Here is a 20,185-nt window from a genome sequence, read left to right on the forward strand (position 1 = left end):
AATAACAATAATACAATCCAACAGCTCCAAAACGCTCTGGTGGACAAGTTGTGACCTGCACATTCACCACACTATGAGATAATAACAGAACGTTACCAGACAGAGTTGTTTTAGAGGTAAATGCAGAGACTGCTTGCTGAAAAACTGCCCCTGACGGAAATGCGCATCAGCAGTTTTGCATGAATTTGCCTCTAAAACAACTCTGTCTGGTAACGTTCTGTTATTATCTCATAGCGTGGTGAATGTGCAGGTCATAACTTTTGCGTTTTGGAGTTGTTGGATTGTGTATTTCTAAAAATAGCTTGCACCGACAATTAAAGGTAACAAACCTACTGCTATGACTATAGGGATTATGGCAATGGGCCAATTTGCCAAAATGTTGAACTATCCCTTTAATCGCAATCAAGGAAAGTAAAATGATAATGCTATTGGCTACAGACTATAAACAAACTAGACCACAGTTGCACGCTTTCAATAACGTCTAAACCAAAAACTGCATTTTGCATTTTGTGTTTCCTCTACAAAAGTTAGTAATAGTTTTAGTAGTTTAGTAGAAAGACATGGAGACTGTGAAGGAGAACAGGTGAGTAGATTTTTTAGCGTGACATTTGGTAGCTTGTTAGCCATTTATAAGACACATAACAGCTCAAAGAAATCATAACTGGAGTATTTATTGATTTATTTTGTAACTTTTGAGTAGGAGTAGGCTACATTTTCAGGGAAATACTTGAGTTGAGATTTTAAAGTTTGTGTGTCCCAGCAGATTTTCAGATTTTTATATGGGGTAGCACTACATTACTCTTTAATTTAGCTGGTCCAGACCTCTGGTGTGCACCACAGTGGGAGTATGAGATGCATGTTCAAAAACAGTCATGAAGAAGAAGAAGAAGTGGTTTTTCTGATGTGAGAAACGCTGAATCGTTTTGACCACATGATTTATCCCGGCCGCGCTGAAGACGGACTATAAAAGGAGAGCTGCCATCAAAGGCATCACGCTGGGTTTAAATAGTAAAGGCAGCGCTGAGGAAAGATGAAGCCTCGGACCAGATCCAGACCCCCACAGACCCCCCTCTCCCCTCTAAGGCCTCGGTGACGACTCTGCAGTCTGCATATATCACCTACACGCTCCATACGTACAGATACAGATCATGTTTTACTCAATGAAGCCTTGTAAAACCATTTTTAGTCACGTATCAGTTTCCGTGTGAAACATTTTCCGCATCAGTTGGATAAACTCGGACATTCACGGTTGTAAAGCTGAAAAACAAATCCTGAATGGAGATACAAGGTTTTCACACATGTATGCACAGTAGAGTTTGTATATTTAAAGGGATAGTTCACCCAAAATTCAAATTGCACTCATTACTGTATCTACTCACCCTCATGTCGACTAAGGGCTGGGAGAAGTTTCAGAGTCCTCCGTGGCTTCTCTGAGTTACAGGGGGTCTCGGCGTAGCAGTGCATGTCCATATAACAGTTGCAAATGGATACCAACTGTCTTCGTAACAAAAAGACACACCAAAAAACATCCAAATACCTCCATGCTGCTCGTATGTAATGTCCGTCTTGTATTGAAGCCCTGAAATGCGAAATTGTTCCGAAAAAAATTAAATAAGTCTATATTTCAAGCTTGTTTTGTAGCAGAAGCTCCTCTTCCTGGTCCGTCCAAATCTCGCGAGATATGAGCAGCATGGAGGTATTTGGATGTTTTTTTGGTGTGTCTTTTTGTTACCAAGACAGTTGGTATCCATTTGCAACCGTTATATGGACATGCACTGCTACGCCGAGACCCCCTGTAACTCAGAGTAGCCACGGAGGACTCTGAAACTTCTCCCAGCCCTTAGTCGACATGAGGGTGAATAGATAATGAGTGCAATTTGAATTTTGGGTGAACTATCCCTTTAAAAAAATGGATTTGAATCAAAATATTGATTAATATTTAGAGATATTCAGAGAGCTGACATCCAGACGTGACAGCACACACACACACACACACACACACACACATGCGCCGCCTCTTTAGGATTCAGGTTTCAAAGTGAGAGTGACTGAGTGGCTCTAATCTTTGACCTTTGACCCCTCTGGTTATCCTAACAGCACCTAAATCACCCTCAGCCTCCGGCGCCTTGTCAGACAGACAGAGGGTTTGAATAAAGAGATCAGAGACCCGAGAGGAGTCGACCACCAACATCTCCAGGTTCTCTCTCAAAGCGCCGCGTCAGCCAAAACCCATGAATTATAAAGAGCTTGTGCGCAACAGTTTGATTATATTGTATCACACTGAGAGAGGGTGTGAGTCTGTCGGACTGAGGGGAGGAAGAGGAGGGGGAGGGAGAGGAGAGGAGAGGAGAGGAGAGGAGGGGGAGGAGGTGACAGTGACCGGTGCCCTGCAAACTATTCTGATCCGCATTCCTCAGCTGACATTTCACCTGATATGTTGCATTAGCGCTATGTGTCGTAACTATGCCAGAGTTGTGTAACAGTGTGTGTGTGTGTGTGTGTGTGTGTGTGTGTGTGTGTGTGTGAGAGTGTGTTTGTCTAGTTTAAGTGTGTGTGAGAAAGTGAGAGAAAGAAAGACTAGAAGTTGACAAGAGGACACATCGTGAATAGCGAATAAATCACAGCATCTTAACACTTTTCTGAAAATGCTGCTTCGACATTGTTCAGTTCTTAAATAGCTAACACAAAAATAAAAATGTCACAATAAACAAATAAAGACTAGATCCACCTCATCACCACCTCACCTCCCAAGTTTTATTGTTTATATGTGTATACTTGTATCATAATTGCTCTGTGAAGTCTTGAGTAGTGACTAAAAAGTGTTTTTCAAGTCACAACTCGACATTTGTACAAATTTTGGAGGGATCGTCTTGAGAAGTTCTTGAGTTTTTATATTCACAAGAGCCAAAATCATGTTTTGTGAGTTCTCTGTGACCTTGACCTTTGACCTACTGACCTTTAGCCATCAAAGTCTCATCAGTTTTACTTCGGTCCAGGTGAATGGATGACAAAAACAAAATTAAAATATCAAATATATGAGGTGGAAAAGGGTTAGCAGGTTAGGTCAGCAGGATCACAAATCAATAGATAAATATCTTCATGACATTTTCCACATTGTTTTCATTCATTACTGAGGATACAACAACAACTTTGGATGAAGTAACACTTTCACACACACCATCATACTATACTATTTGTATGCTAACTTGCAACCTACTATCTTTTCTTTTTTTACTGTAAGTATATTTTTGGGGCTTTTTATGGCCTTTAATTGATAGCAGAGTCAAGAGAGAGACAGGAAATAGGGAGGCAGAGAGGGGGAATGACATGCAGGAAAGGGCTGCCCGATGCTGGATTTGAACCAAATCTTTAATAATATTATTTATCATTTAGTACTTTTCATGTTTAAGTCCCAGACTTGTTTAAAGGGACAATGAGGAGTTTGTATTTGGTTATAAAAAAAAGTCTCATATTACTGTAATGTGGATGAATCTACGTTACCACTTGTTAATGGGTCCATTTTTGATAAATATATAGTTTTGTCTTTATCGTTATTTTGTTATTATTATTTAGTGGTCGACTCGCCCAGCATTTCCTACTTTCGGTTCGGACGCTGCCCGGCAGGTCATGGGAATAACGCAGCCGAATCGTCGTTTATGGTCGGAACTACGACGGTATCTGATCGTCTTCGAACCACTGACTTTCATTCTTGATGAATGAAAACATTCTTGGCAAATGTTTTCGCTTTTGTCCGTCTTGCGCCGGTCCAAGAATTTCACCATGCGCACGGAGGCTCATGGGAAATGTAGTGTGAGAACATTTTGCTTTCTGAAACTCCTCGTTGTCCCTTTACGTTGTGTATGTTATTTACTTAGTCTGTGTTGTGCTGTAGATAGACTTTTTTTTTTTATTGTAGTCTTATCTTACCCAAACTTCAAAGCCCAGCTCTAAATTGTAAGAAACAGGACTCATTGTTGAGGTTTTGTATGTTATATGGTTCATGATGGTGGATTAACTGTGTCTCCTCCTGGTCGGAGCACCGTGACCTGACTGAGCCCACGTGAGAAACATCGACGATCACTGACCCAGTTTCTTTCTGCACGACAGGTGAACGACCAATCATCCTATGTTTTCATTTCTAGAACCTCGCTGCTGCTGCTGCTGTTCTTAGAAAAAAAAAAACCACCAGTTTGCTCAGCACTCGATTGAACTCTGAGATCTCTGCTAATGCTGCAGTTCTGCAGAATCTCGTGCACACGTGGATGTGAAGGAGCCGGGTAAACGGATCTCCTGTAATGGGGGGACATGATGTTTTTCAGACTCCGACACCGTCTCTGGGCACCGACTCTGAATTCTTCTCATGGCAGCATCGAGCCAAATCAAAAATTTACTCGTCTGCTTAGTTTACGACGTGATGATGTATGAGGCTTCGCTAAGATTAGAGCTGGTGACCTAAGTCGTCCGGGAGCGTGCTGACCACCAAGTCCGTCTGTCTCCGTTTTTGTCAATCACAAGTTGAGAAAAATATATAGATATGAAGAACGATGTTTTAAAGAATTGATCTGTCCATGTATATTTGGTGTAGAAAGTTCATATGCATTGATGGTGCCCAGAGGATTAAATCCTATAACGACCTCTGTGACCCCTGTGGTGTTTCCTGTAGCGCCACCAGCAAATATTTACACGCTAACATGCTTGGTTAAGAGGTTCAACATGCTAAAGATGATAAGCATTGTTGTTATTATCGTTGATGTGAGCATGTTAGCAGACATAGAGTTAACATTTAGTCCAAAGAGAAGTCAGTTAGGATCAATTTAAAGGGATAGTTCACCCAAAATTCAAATTTCACTCATTTTCTACTCACCTCCATGTCGACTAAGGGTTGGGAGAAGTTTCAGAGCCATCTGTGCCTTTTTGGAGTTACATGGGGGGTCCGCACAGCACTGCATTGCCATATGACGGTGGCAAACAGGGCTCACTTTTCTTCGTCCAAAAAGATACACCAAAAAACATCCAAATACCTCCATCGTCTGTAATGTCCCTCTTGTATTGAAGCCCCGACATGAGAAATTGTTGTCGTGCACTGAGACACTGGGAGCTTCCGCTACAAACAAGCTTAAAATATAGACTTATTTAATTTTTTTCGGAACAATTTCTCATGTTGGGGCTTCAATACAAGAGGGAGATTACAGACGAGCACTATGGAGGTAGAGGTATTTGGATGTTTTTTGGTCTTTTTGCACGAAGAAAAGTGAGCCCCATTCGCCACCATCATAAGGACATGCACTGCTGCCTGGACCCCCCCTGTCGACATGAGGGTGAGTAGAAAATGAGTGAAATTTGAATTTTGGGTGAACTATCCCTTTAAACTTTCAGGTTACAGACAAAAATAGTGATCAGAGGATTGAACAGTTTGTATTTCAGTCCCAGTTTGAACCTTTAAATCCGACCCCTCATTAAAGCGATGATCCAGGACGATGGCCGAGGCACAGATCCAGACGGATCCATCAAAATGTCACGTGTGGCGGTGTTTTGATGAGATGCTCTGCTCGGTGTGTGTTACGGTGACCTAGATCGAAGAGGATTTATACACACTTAAAGTCACATATAGCAGAGATCACTTCTACAGTGCACACATAAAAAGAACCCACACGACTCATACACATTAGGCCTATAATCCCGACCACATTGCAGAGTCGTGCATCTTCTCCACACAAACATACAGATCGAGTTCAGACCTGTGATCAGTGATCTGACATGTTTAGTGCTAGTTAGCGTTAGAGCTAAAACGGCCTCAGAGGTGAAGAGAGGAAGAATCAGAGGAAGATGAATCGTGTTCCTGATGAAGGTCAGAGGAGGCCGGCTGCGGCTGCGTCCGTCCAGCTGTCCGTCGCTCTGTCTTTCTCACTGTCAGCACAGCTACAAGTTACGACTCAGCGCGGTCACGTCCTGAATATTTCTCACCTCTGTTTACAACTTGGACTCCGTCTTCTCTTAAGTGGCTCCTTGCAGAGTCTGTATCGGAGGAAGATGGCATCTCTCATTACATCTTTACATGTCATCACAACAACATCCTCTGTCCTTAGACCCTCACATCCACTGAGGAAAAACTCCCTGGAAAACCCTTTTAACAGGGAAAAATCGGAGAAACCTCAGGGTGAGCAACAGAGGAGGGATCCCTCACCCAGGACAGGCAGACGTGCAATAGATGTTACAGACAAGAAAACAGTTTATAGTTTAACAAAGTGTTTACGTATTTGCACAGAGCTCATCATCATGTCAATCTGGCAACAAACTCAGAAAATAACAATATAACTTAAAGCAGATATCAGCTTCACGGCCGTTTCGGCTAATGCTGCGTTCAAGGCAGGCTTTTGAAACCGTAAGTTACAGCTTCAAGTCACAACTACGACTTGGTAGCGTTCCAGGTAACCCGTAGCTCGTGTTTTTACCATCCTGTTGTCTGTGAAAGTTCCCTATAACGGCCACTCGTAACTTCCGACCCGTGAACTCGTACCAGATCGAACTGGTATGACTTCACAGTAGGGCTGCCCCCAAATAGTCGACCAAGCACTGGTCGACCAAAAAATCATTAGCCGACCACAATTTCATTGGTCGATTGGTCGCAGGAAAAAAAAAAAACATTTGGAGCCGTGTCTTGTCAAAATTAAGCCAACTTCAATGACTGAACTGTAGGGTGACATCAGGTAAATTGGGCCATCAGGTAAAATGAGCCAGTTAAGGTTTGAGCCTCCTAGCTTTTTAAGTTTTAACAGGCAATGGCTGTAAATGATTTCAAATTGTTGCTACAACTGTACTTGACAAAAAACAATTGATTTGAGTGGTCTCTGGTTGCTGTTGTTGGTGGGACAATGCTTTATATCCAGCCTGCTGAGGAGAAGTGTGCGAAAAGTGGCCTGGCAAACAAATTTCACTTGAAACTGATAAGGTTGATAACTCCGTAAAAAAACAGATCTACAATAAAAAATGTGATTTATAATACACATTGTGATTCCCCCCATTGGATAGAATGCAAAATTCTTGCTAAGCTTACTTATTTTTAATTTAAATGCATTTTTTGTGGGTGGCTCAATTTACCTTAATGCATCATGGTAAATTGAGCCATGCATTTCAGCTAAAATGGGCCACATACAAAACACAGTCTTACACTGAAGTTACACAGAAATTGAGGGTGCAAAACATGTTCAAAGTTAGATATATATCCAAGGTTGGTCAGTGCCACATGGTGCCATTAGCACTGTGGGGGAAAAAATGGCATCTATAATGCCACACACACACATACACACACAGTAAAAGAGCCTATAACATAGTCAGTTAACAAAGAGCATAGCAACAACATGATCATGTAATTTTAAAATGCATTTTAAGATTAAAAAATGTCTTCAACCTCTTATGTATTCACTGTTAATGTTAAGTTTAGTGTTGTAGTTTAGTAGTAGTGTTAATTAATTATTAAAATTTAAATGATTTCTGCTAAAATTACTGTGTTGTTCTCTCTTGGCCCAATTTAACTGAACGGCTGGCCCATTTTACCTGAACCTTCATCGTACCTCGAGAGGGAATATCCCGATACTTTAACTCTCATAATTCCAAAATAATTATACTTTTTAATTTTTTTTTCACACAGAAACATTTAAGAGACCTATGTCGATTTTTAAAAATATCAATGGATTTCATGCATAGCGTTTTTGATGGTCTTATTAATCGTTTACCAAAAAGTGGCCCATTTTACCTGACTTCACCCTATAGGAAAGGTTATGGGGCTTTTATTTTGAAGGGCCAGATACAGGAAGTCGTTACTTGACACTTTTTTTTTTTTTTTTTTTTTTACAAGGCACGGTCTCTCTCGTATCACCGCTGTTTTCAACCTTAGCGGTGCTGTCTGAGCCCCGGTCCCGTCCCACAGCGCTCACCGGCGGTCAGTCTCAGTGTCACGGAGCGGATCCATGATAGTCCCCGCTGCAGTCAGAGACCCGCACCCATAGACAGTCTATGCCCACACCCATAGACATATGTCTATGCCCACACCATAGACATACTATGCCCGCACCGCTCCACGCCGCGGATCCCCACCCCCGCACCCCCGTCACACAGCCTGAGCTCAGTAACTTTTTACCCTCCTCATCTACTGTGTTTATTGGTGATAAACGGGCATTCTGCCGGTAATAACGGTGAAACACGACCGGCTTGTTGTTGAATCTCGGACCCAACACGGCCGGAGTCACGAGCATTAATTAATTAATTCTCAATCTGACCGCGGGCACAAAAAAAAAAAAAATTATTAAAAAAAAAAAAAAAAAAAAAAAATTTTTTAATTTTTTTTCCCCCCTCAAGGTGGGGGGTCGATTAGTCGACTAATCGCCATAAGTGACGACTACTGGTCGACCAACAAAATCTTTGGTCGGGGGCAGCCCTACTTCACAGGAAGGAAAAACACAAAGTACGAGTTTCTTTGAACGCACCATGAGTTAGCAGCCCCCGCCCTTGTCAGGCATCAATTGGTCCTCGTGCTACGTCACCACATTCACGCGCATCCCTTGGCTGCACACACAGCCCTTCATGCCGTTCTCTCTCCTCATTGGATAACACTTGTATCCCACAAGGAAAATTTTCTCCTCGGGTTACAGCAGAGCAGAGTGACGGAGAGACTCGTGTTTAGGCTGAAATACTTCATGTAAGTGATTGCTGACGGAAAATAGGACTATTTAGGACTTATATTAACAAAAACATTCCACTGATATCTGCTTTAACACATAGGAAGTGTTTTTGAGGACACAAAAAAGGGTCGGACCTAGCTTACAGTATATTTCTTGACCTTAGAAATTCTGAGGATGGCGCCCTGTTAGTGGTTTTTTCTTTCCGTTTATTACAACGGTAATGCGATGTATTGTTAGCTTAGCCTTTGGCCGTTTTCACACCTGAAGATTTGAAACAAGGTTCATGGTTTTCTACGTTTTATCCAGTCGGTTTTTGTTTCATTCTGCGTTAATGCAAGTGCACCAAATAACTTTTTATGACATATTGATGCTGCCTTCTCCCAGTCACATCAACACCAAGCCCAATATGGAGCCTAGTTCAGATTCGGAGGCTTTATTGTCGCCAGCAGGAAAGGAGAAGACGACATAGCATGTAGGCTAACCACCACAACTTCCCGTCAAAGCTACGAAAGTCTGGACCGAGACCACCTCTTTTAGTCAGACCAAACTTCAGGTCTTTGGTCCGGACCATGGGGGCTTTCACAGCTGTAAATTTGGTTCAAATCAAGGTCGGTGTGATAGCCTCCTTAGATCTTTAGCCGGGTCCGTCACTTTTTTTGTGTCCCTGCCAGCGTCAGTATGAGTTTTTGCACCACAAATGTTATTAAATTGATGAAAATGTTTTGAATTTGTAGCATGTTCCTGATTTGCATGTGTTTTTCTAAGTTGCTGTGTGTGTTGAGTGAGTCCTCAGGGCCACCGTAGTTCTTCTGACCTCATTGTTATGGAGGCTTGTCATTGAAAGTGGGTTGTGGGTTTCATTGTTTCCCATCATACTATGGGGATGATGCTCTTGAACAAACCTCAACTCACAGGGAAGTATACGAGCTGTTCCCTGAAACCACCGACAAAAGAAGTGAGGATAAATGATATTTTTTATACTGTATGTTTGGACAGACATGAAAGACGACTGCTGGTCTGCACCTACCACTTATCTCACATTTCATGAGTCATCTTGTTCTTGACCTTCAGATATCAACAAGAATAATAAAACTCACTCTTCATCATCATGCTACAACATCTGCACAACCGATTTTGCAACTTACTGTTGGAGAATGGGAGTCGCATTAGCCTTAATCAGCTCTTGGGAGTCAGGACACGTTTGTTGCACAATCCCAGCAAAAGTGTTTACATTACAGTAATAATGACACAATAACCTCACGTCCTTGAAAAGGATTTATTGCCTCTTTCTCATTAAATTGGTCATAAATCAAAAGTGTTAGTCCAGTGATTTCACAGCCAGAGTGGAATGAGTGAGAAATGGGAGACATTTTTTTAATATATATACTGTATGTATTTTTTTTAGCTAGCAACATGAGCAATGTAAACACAACACACATATCAACAATATCATATCATTCATCCCTATATCTCTTAATGCCAATTAAATACAGTTCATGTGATCTGATCTCAGCAAAACCTTTAAAAAAGACAAAAATCTTTGCAAATAAAATTAATTCACAGTCAAAGACAGGTTTTTTTTTTTTCCAGTAAAGTCACAATCAACCGAAGCCTCAGATAAACACGGACAAATCATTTGCTGCCGTTAAGACATTCATCAGATAATATAACAATCTTCAGCTTTTGTTTTTCCCGCCTTCAGTCCTGAGACCGATGTGTTCGAATCTCTAACAGTGCACATGGTTTCTGGGAAATACAGTATAAGTGTTTGTTTTTACTTCACATAATTGAGTTATATCACTTAATTATACAATAAAAGAAAAGAGAAGATCAAGTTTTGGGGAAATATGAGGAAACAAAACCAGGATATATTCATTAGAGAGATTTAGAGGTGCTTTAGGCTTTAGGCTAATCGTTTCCACTCTTTGTGCTAAGCTAGGCTAACAGCCGCTAGCTCAGACATGAGAGTGGTGTCAAAGTTTCCCAAAATGTTGAACTGCTCCTTCAAAATCCAAATCTTCCATATTGTTGTGTTGAACAGCTTCTGCAGCTGTTTTACATCTGTAATTCCTGCATTGTCTAGTAATCATCATTCATCCTCATTTCCATAAACACACACGGTACAGTTTGACCTCCAGAAACATTTTTGCCACATGATCATGATCATTAATCCACAAACATGGAGGAAAAAAAGCAGTTAAATTGGATGCATGTGCACTTCTGTCTGTAAACATCACATTACGATGACATGACAAATCCTTTTTTTTTTTTTTTAAACATAAAGCCGGTGGTGTGTGGAGGGATGTTTGGGAGGTGCAGCGACACAACTTTAACATTTAATGTTAAATCTGGGTGATTTGGTGTTTTTTTTTTTTTTTTTTTTATCATTTAATGCAGCAGGAAGTGAAGCTATAAGATTTGACCCGCCCGCGTCAGAGCTTCCCTCCAACGATCTCACTAATGGGCTTCAAGGAATGTGACTGGTTTTCAAGGCAAAAATAGGACTTTGTAATCAGGAGTCCTACACTCCTGCTCTGGGCGAGCTGATTGGCTGATTGGGTGCGAAGAAGAAGGCCACTATGTAATTATTAAGTCGTCAAATTCAGCAGAAGGATATGTCATAATTAATTCTTAATATCTCATTCTGTTCTTTTATAAAGCATCAAAGTAAATAATGCATGTATGGAATTGGCCACTGATTTCACAGCAAAATAAACCTGCTGATCATTAGCACGAGAATATGGTTTTACACTGTAAACAGAAATTCATATATATTTTTTTTTTAATATGCCAGGGAGGAATGTTAATGTAATATTCCTATGAACACATTTTGTCAGCCCACTTTTAAGTGAGCTCGTCTGTTCTAGAAACACACACTTCAATACTGTACAATTGGTTCTATGGCGATAAAACATGTGGAAGAATTTATTTTCATATCCAATAAAGAAAAATCTAATAATAGGAAGATTTGGGAATATTATCTTTAAGTCCACTTGTACAGCAGCTATTTTAAATACAGTAATTCAGATTGTTTCCTCCGGCCTGAGGACGCTCCACAAGTCACAGTGTGAGGATGGAAATGACTTTTAATCCCATGTTCAATTTTGTTGTTGGTTTTTTTTTGTTTTTTTTGTGGAAAAACTCTTGCAAATGAGGTAAAGCGGTGTAATGTGTCTAAAATTGAATTTATACTGATTATGTAGTCAGAAAAAATAAATAAATAAAAAATAATAAGTGCCAATTGTAAACTGTCAAAGCGGCCTACATTGATTCCTTGCACTTGATTCACAGTAGGATGCAGAAAGCACTGGCGTCTATTCAGGAGGTGCAGTGCTGAGCAGAGCCTGCGGGGGGCGCCGCTGCTGCTGCTGCTGCTGCTGTGACAGAAAACATTACAGATGAAAAGCTGAAGCTCTGCTCAGAGAGCCATCTAGTGGCGAGGCGCAGCAGACACACAACAGAGGAACACCTGCTATTCACACATAGCCCTTGGGTATCATTGGAAATGGCTCATATATCAATAATAATAGTAATAATAACGATAATAATAATAATGGCTTTAACACATGAACGATTCATTTCCTGTCAGGAATATGTGAAGGAACTATGACTCTTTGTGTTGTTGTTTCTACAGCTCTGCGGTGTTTTTCACGGCCTCTGCTCTGGGATCAGGGAGTGGGAGTTACGCTCGGTGTGATGCACAGGAAGCTACGGACACGGATGCAGGTGAGGTGGAAATCACATTCACAAGCGACGGGAACGGGGACGGCGACTCAGAACTGGATCCAGTTGCCGGAGTTCTGTGGTCGAGACGGAGGAGGAACGGAGCTGGAAACACACAGAAAGCTGGCGTTAGTCGTTTTATCTGCATGTTCTGATGAGATTATATCAGTTATGTGCATCTTATTTACTCCAAATTACAAACACTTTACTGTCAGGCAGTTTACTAATGACTAAAGACACAATGGTCTGATGGCAAAATGACAGTGTTTATGAACAGACAGAATCATTTATAAGCAGCTAACTAGCTGAAGGGGGTAAAACTATTTATTATTTATTGGATACATTAATATAAATGTCACCTGTTTATTCCAACCATAATTTATTAAGAAGAAAAAAAACATACCGGTAACCAATATATACTATAACAATTGTACAAAAAACAAAAATCACATAACATGTGCAATTTTAATATCTAAATCTAAGCCCTGCTGGTGGAAAATGATGTATAGTATAAATACATTAGGGTTGTCACAATACTAAAATTTTCAAGTAATTTCAAGTAAGATCAAGTATCGATACTTTTGCAAATGAGTATCGTATCCGGATACAACATTTTATTTTAGTATCAATACTTTTTTATGGATCGATATTTTTGACAACCCTAAAATACATTAAAGCAGAAGTAAGCGATCCGGTCGTTTTGGCTAATGCTGCGTTCCAGGCAGGCTTTTGAAACCGTAAATTACAGCTTCAAGTCACAACTTACGACTTTGTAGCTTTTCAGGCAACCCACTCGTGTTCTTCCGACCTGTTTTACCTGTGAAAGTCACTATAACGGCCACTCGTAACTTCTGACCCGTGAACTCGTACCAGATCGAACTGGTACAACTTCACAGGTCGGAAAAACACGAGTTACGGGCTGCCTTGAACGCACCATAACAGTCCTCGTCCCTACGTCACCGCATTCACGGCGTCCCTTGGCTGCACACACAGCCCTGCATGCCGTTCTCTCTCCTCATTGGATAAAAACTGTAGGATACGAGAAATGTTTTCTCCTCGGCTCAGAGCAGAGGGACTGACAGACCCGTGTTTCGGTCCAAACACTCTATGTAAGTGATTGCTGTCGGAAGATATAACTATTTAAGACTTATATTAACACAAATATATCACTTACTTCTGCTTTAATCAAAATTAGCAGGTACGCTTAGATTATATGGCCAAAAGTTTATGTGCAACTGTTTCCACACTCCTTTACAGAGTTAATTACCATTTTAAATCTATTCATTTTTATATATTTATTTTCATTTTGATCATGTGATTGGATTTTAAAGAAACTAAGATCTGACCTCAGCTTGACCCAGCACAATTTGGGATGATATCTAACCATGTGTGAGCCAGACCTCATCACCTCACAGCTACACTGGAGCTCACACCAAAGTCGCCTGTGGGTGAATGAGATTAAATTCCTGCAGCCAGACTCCTAAACCCCCTGATGCAACGTCTCACCACGGTGTGTGTGATATTTGTCTGTCCACACAAACGTCTGGCCGCACAGAGAACATGATACAGAAGATGAAACGTCTCACCTTGCGGGAGCGGAGAAGTCTCCCCAAAGATCTGAACTAGGGTTTGGCTGAACCACTGTGTTGGAGTTACTGCTGTCCAGCTCCAGCAGGCAGCCTGAGTGACACACAAACACACAAACACACACAGAGAGGAAGAATCACAGGGCTCAATGAAAGTAGCTCACAGACTGACACATTTAGCTGACTTTCTGCAGCCTGGAGCTCAAAGACTCATTTAACAGCCTCTAATTAACACAGTGACGAAGAAAATAGGTCGTTTCTGTAGGTTAAAGCTGCTCAAGGTAAAACTAAAGAATAGACACGAGTTGCAACAATTTACAATATAAACAAAATGAATAAAACGTTTCTTCACATTTAATTCTCTTAATACTGATGCACAGATGTTGAGTTACATTTTACAGGTGTGTGTACTGTAGGACTTTCTACCTGTTGCCGTGCCGCCTGTCTGAGGAACTATGTTGTGATTGGATGAGCCTGAGGAAGGGGGCGGGGCTATCTTGCCTCCAGGTGGTGGTGGGAGGAGTCCAAATCCACCTGAGCTCTGTGGGCGGGGCTTATCCCTCTTTTTACCTTGCTGGAGATGAAGAAAAGAAAAAATGAATACATCAGATTTATTATTATTTCAAAAAGTGTGTTTATATTTGTAATATTTGGGTTTAAACAATTTGCAACTAACACAATAAACCTGTATAGTTTTAAAATGATAGTTATAGTCTTATTCATGTTTATATAACTAGACAGCATTATTGTGGATGTCCAGTGGCACCTAAATTCCATTCAGCATGACGTTTATTTTTAAAGGGACAGTTCAACATTTTTGGCAAATTGGCCCATTGCCCTATAGTCATAGCAGTAGGTTCGTTACCTTTAATTGTCGGTGCAAGCTATTTTTAGAACGGTGGAGCAGAGCCGTGAGCTGCTCAGAGCTACGCTACGGCCGCTCATGGGATTTCTTGGTTTCCCTCATCAAACTCATCAAATACACAATCCAACAACTCCACAACGCTCTGGTGGACAAGTTGTGACCTGCACATTCACCACGCTATGAGGTAATAACACAACGTTACCAGACAGAGTTGTTTTAGAGGGAAATTCATGCAAAACCACTGATGCACGTTCCCGTCGGGCCAGTTTTTCATCAAGTAGTCTCTGCATTTCCCTCTAAAACAACTCTGTCTCGTAACGTTCTGTTATTATCTCATAGCGTGGTGAATGTGCAGGTCACAACTTGTCCACCAGAGCGTTTTGGAGTTGTTGGATTGTGTATTTGATGAGTTTTATGAGGGAAACCAAGAAATCTGAGCAGCTTGCGGCTCTGCTCCGCCGTTCTAAAAATAGCTTGCACCGACAATTAAAGGTAACGAACCTATACTGATAAAACTATAGGGATTATGGCAATGGGCCAATTTCCCAAAATGTTGGAACTATCCCTTTAAAAGGCTTTCTACAATAATGGGCCGTTCATGATTTATTGCAACTAATCTTTCAGACTAATCCATTAGTCTGGTTTTTACACCCCTCAGCTGATTCACTTTATTTAAAAAACATTATGAGAAATACTGTAAGGGGAAAGAGCTGCATGTTGTGATGTTTGACAAACTGGTTTCTTCTCACCCCGATGTTGAGTGTGATGGTCTGTCCCTCCTTGAAGCCCAGGTCCAGTTTAGGCCCTGCATCTCCGAGGTGAGCGTTTTTACTGAGTTCATTCTCCTGTTTCACCCACCTGCAGGGAAACACACACACACACACACACACACACATCAGCAGCCGATACAGAAATAAAAAAAAACGCACCTCCTCAGCAGTTTTTTTTAGGACAACTACAGCACACAGCTTATTAGCAAGCTCGCTCTTGAAACAACAGTGCTGCTCTGGCGCAGACTGCAGGGTTGAGCTGCAGATGGTCACGGATGAACAAATGTTTGTATGGAAATGGATCTCAGAGGAAAAAAAAAAAAACACGGCTCAGTCAGAGAGTCTGGACACGATCTGATGGTTTTGGAGGCAGAGAAGAGTTTCACCATAAAAAAAAACTGCTCACTTGAAATGGTCCTGGAGGGACACGTTAAAATCAAAGGCGTCCCCTCGGTCCCCGAAGCCGACCCCGATGAAGGCGCTGCGACCTGCGGGCAGGAGAAGAGCGTAAAACACCACCGAATCCACAACTTTAAACTGGAAAAAAAAAAGAAACTAGCAATAAAACTAATTCATAATCCTCTTCCTGACTTTCCTCCATCCTCACCGTTGTCATCCTGTATCCGCAGGACAAAGTATCGGCTGGAGTCGCTGACGGTTTCCACAGTGACACCGGGATACTCCTTCACTGGAGCCTGGGCGAACAGCTCACCTGCAGCAGAAAAAAACAAACAAAAAAACAAGTGACGACAGTGAAGCGTAGCGTGTAAAAAACAGTGAACTACTATGGCAAGCGGATTTAATATTTAAAGGTTAAGTTTGACTATCCAGAATTAACAATGTAGATACCAATAACGTCTTTCTGACTAGTCGTAATTACATTTTATACAACAGTTAGTTCCGACCGGTCCCAACCGAGCAATTTGATTGGACAAGAGACGTTCCATGAGTGCTGATATACAGTATAACAGCACTGCGACTTTTTACGGACATAATCACTCCGCTGTTCAGCTGGACAAAAGCTAAGTCAGAGCCAGGCTCCCCATGCAGGAGCTGCCCCATCTCTCTGCTGCTGCTACAGTTATAAACCTGAACATTAAAACCTGGACCTGACCTGGTCCGTCTAATTGGAGATAAATCTCTACTAAACCCGGCTGGAAAAAAATCGCCGCGGGGCAACTACGTTTTGACGGCGATGTGTTTTGATATTAGCGTTAGCTGTTGTTAGCCACGTAGCTCAGCTACTTAGCTTCAGCTGTGTTTATATTGATTACATAGATGATAAACAAATGTAATACGGTATCGATAACGTCTCTGTGTCTTCACGCTGGTCCTGTTGCTCCGGTGCTAATCAGACACGGGCTCAGAACCAGAACCAGCACTGGAAGCAGCTTGGTGGAAAAGCTTGTAGCTAGTAGCAAGCTAGTATGAAATGTTTATGTGTTGCCTGGCAACAGCCTTGTCTCCCTTCCAGGTGCGGAACTATTTCTGTTGGCGGAGCCAAATAAATGATTAAATAAACAAACAAATCATAATCTCTTGTAGTTTATTACTGTTCTAAAATGCGCTCGTAGCACTGTTGTATAAAACAGTACAACAGCACTCCCTCTCGTGTGATATTGCTTAATTGAATAGTTGGATTTTTCATTCAAGATATCTGTAATTCAGTTTTGTCTTGACAAAAAGAACATTTCAGATATCCGCAACTACACTCTTCCTCGGACAAATGACGTCACTTTAGCCGTTCATGTGTATGGGGTTTGTCATTACAGATATCCACAATTCAGTTGCAGAGATCCGCTATGTGAATTATGGATATCTGTAACTGAATTACGACTATTCCTAATTCCAGTTTGAGATATCTTCAACGTCATTTCGCCTAGTCAAAACCTAATTTAAGATTTCTGAAAAGGGACATGTAGATATCTTTACTTGAGGTGAATTAAAACTTAATATCTTGAACTGGAATTATGACTAGTCAGAATCAAACTATAGATATCTCAAACTGGAATTACTACTATCAGTTATCTGTAATTCACATAGTGGATAACTGCAACTGAATTGTAGATATCTGTAATGACAAACCCCATACACATGAATGGCAAAAGTTATGTCATTTTTCCTAGGAAGAACGTAGTTGTGGATATCTGAAATGTTCTTTTGCAAAACTGAATTACAGATATCTTTTAAATGTTAAAATGGCTTGCCATACCAGCCAGGTAATACACATTCAGCCTGTGTGCTGCTCCTCTTCTGCTGTATAGAAAGACTTTATTCTAGTTTTTATGGTCTGGAGAACCAGAGGGATGAGCAGCAGTGATGGGTGTTAAACTTCAGCATTAATGACTCAATGACTGTCACATTACAGAAAGTCGGGTTTATTATTTAAAAAAAAGCAGGTTCCAGTATAATAAAGAGTGAAGGTCACACCTGAGACTTTATCCTCCAGTTTGATGAATGCCACTTTGCCCTTGGCTGTGATTCTCATTCGACCGGACCAGTCTGGAGTGTCCAGCTTCCAGTCAGCAGCCCTGCACAAATACTTTCAATCAATTCATATGCAGATTTCTTTCTATGTATTGTTTGATATCAAAAAGTGGTGAAAGTGTAAAATAAAGTAAAATAATAAATCATAATTTGCAATTATCTAAACATATGCATTAGAATTAACTATAAACAAACTTAATTTATTCTTCAATGAGAAATATGCTAAAGTTCTTTTCGGTTTGTGATCCTTTAAATTGAAATTATAGCCTATTTATTTTTTGAATGATGTTCTCTAAATGCGAGTTGTGGGCAGTTCAACCACAGAGTGATAACGTTCACAGTTTTAACAGCTTTTAGAGCTGAAAGGTTTCTTTAAATGATGACTACAACAAAGAATCAAAGTTATTATCTGTACTGGTTTAACTAATCAATCATTTGATTAATTAAATCTATGAAAGAAAAGCATGAAGCAGAACAGAAGTAATGCACAAAGCTAATTGTAATTTTTTGAAATGCAATGTTATGTCATCACAAATCTTGATATGTCCAACCAACGGTCAAAAACATGAAAATATCTACCTTATTATCACATACAAACAGATTTAGTATGATCATTACTGAGCCATTATGACCTCACCAATGTATCTTGTGGCCCCTCAGGACCTGAACTACCGGCGACCACTGACTCATACTAATATTATAATACATAGGCTACTCGTTTATTATATCACTTTATACCAGAGATTATTATCTCCATTATTTGTTTCATCTGTAAAAGCCATTCAGTTGTGACAAATGCCTGTAATATAAACCCTCAGCCTGTGGTGATGTGTTCAGATAAGCACAGCCACATAAGCATCAAATCACAGCAAAGAACAAAAATATATTGATTACCAAAGCAGTTTCTGATCAAGTGCTTTGACAATTTACTAAATTATCAATCAAGTAATCATCACAGAGCTTGTTGTAGATTTAGGTGCTCATCATCACACACACATACACATTAATATTCAGGTTTTTCCTCTATATTAATAAAATAGAGATATATGGGGAATAAATGATGGACTGATGACAGTTTTAATGAACATTTTACTCAATTTCTAAGGTGATTTCCTTCTCTACTATTCCACCCAGACAGCTATTACTGTTTACAGACTGACTCACTGACCCAGAGGGTGGGCAGCAGCAGAAAAAAACTTTTACTTAGAAAGGATCGATATCAGCGAAAATCAAACCAATGCTGAAGAACCATTAATTAATTCTTCATCCACCAGTGTGTGTGTTGTGTGTGTATGTGTGTACGGAGGAGATCCGAGCTGTCTGTCAAACGAGTGGGACAGTCCAGTGGCAAACCCGACCGGCACGAGGAGGACAAATGTCCACGTGACGTCACATCTCTGACAGCTCGACCAACAACAAAGCGACACCGAACCTCCAACGGTCGCTTAACAACCGAAGCCGAAAACGTTACAACACTACTCTACAAAACCTAGTCAACACACACAAATAGGCTACACACACATACACAGTGGTTCTTTGTACTTAGAGAAAAAAAAAGCGTGTTAACTAACAACTGACAGAGCAGCGGTGATAAAGTGAAGTGCCACCCGCCCGCCCGCCCCGGACCGAGCGACACGGAGCACAGTTTCACCCCCAGCATCTGTGTCGGCGGCACCGTTAGCTACTTAGCTCAGCTCCGGCTGTTTTTCTTTACCTGTATGCGCGGTTTGAAGCTCGCGGCGGGATTCGATAAACGTTGACATCGGGTTTAACGCACAGGATCGACTCGTACTCTCCCTCGGCCGCCATCTTGGCTCAACTGTTATTGATGTGGGAATTGTGGTTGTGACTCATTTATTCAGTTCTCTCCCTCTCCCTCTCTCTCCCTCAGTGTGTGTGTGTGTGTGTGTGTGTGTGTGTGCCATTCAAGCATACTACTACAATATTTTAACGCCACTTTACTGACTTAATATTATTACTTACTTTTTTTTATGCCAAAACAAATTCCACTTATTTTTCAGCTTCAAAAAAAAAAAAAAAAAATACAAGAGTGGTTGAAGGAAACAGGTATTTTAT

At 40.8% G+C, this 20,185-nt stretch overlaps 1 protein-coding gene across 1 annotated transcript; it reads right to left on the reverse strand.

Annotated features, from left to right (window-relative positions):
- Nucleotides 1-9,972: 9,972 nt before the first annotated feature.
- necap1 (NECAP endocytosis associated 1) lies at nucleotides 9,973-19,933 on the reverse strand. The gene is made up of 8 exons (XM_083981969.1): nucleotides 19,824-19,933; nucleotides 18,053-18,153; nucleotides 16,230-16,334; nucleotides 16,029-16,110; nucleotides 15,602-15,710; nucleotides 14,414-14,561; nucleotides 13,988-14,081; nucleotides 9,973-12,506 (listed from the first exon to the last, which is right to left on the reverse strand). Exons 1-8 carry the CDS (start codon nucleotides 19,916-19,918, stop codon nucleotides 12,452-12,454), a joined length of 789 nt encoding a protein of 262 aa, XP_083838095.1. The 5' UTR covers nucleotides 19,919-19,933; the 3' UTR covers nucleotides 9,973-12,451.
- Between the last annotated feature and the right edge of the window lie 252 nt (nucleotides 19,934-20,185).

This window comes from Trachurus trachurus (genome assembly GCF_905171665.1).
Source record: "Trachurus trachurus genome assembly, chromosome: 11".
Classification (NCBI taxonomy): domain Eukaryota; kingdom Metazoa; phylum Chordata; class Actinopteri; order Carangiformes; family Carangidae; genus Trachurus; species Trachurus trachurus.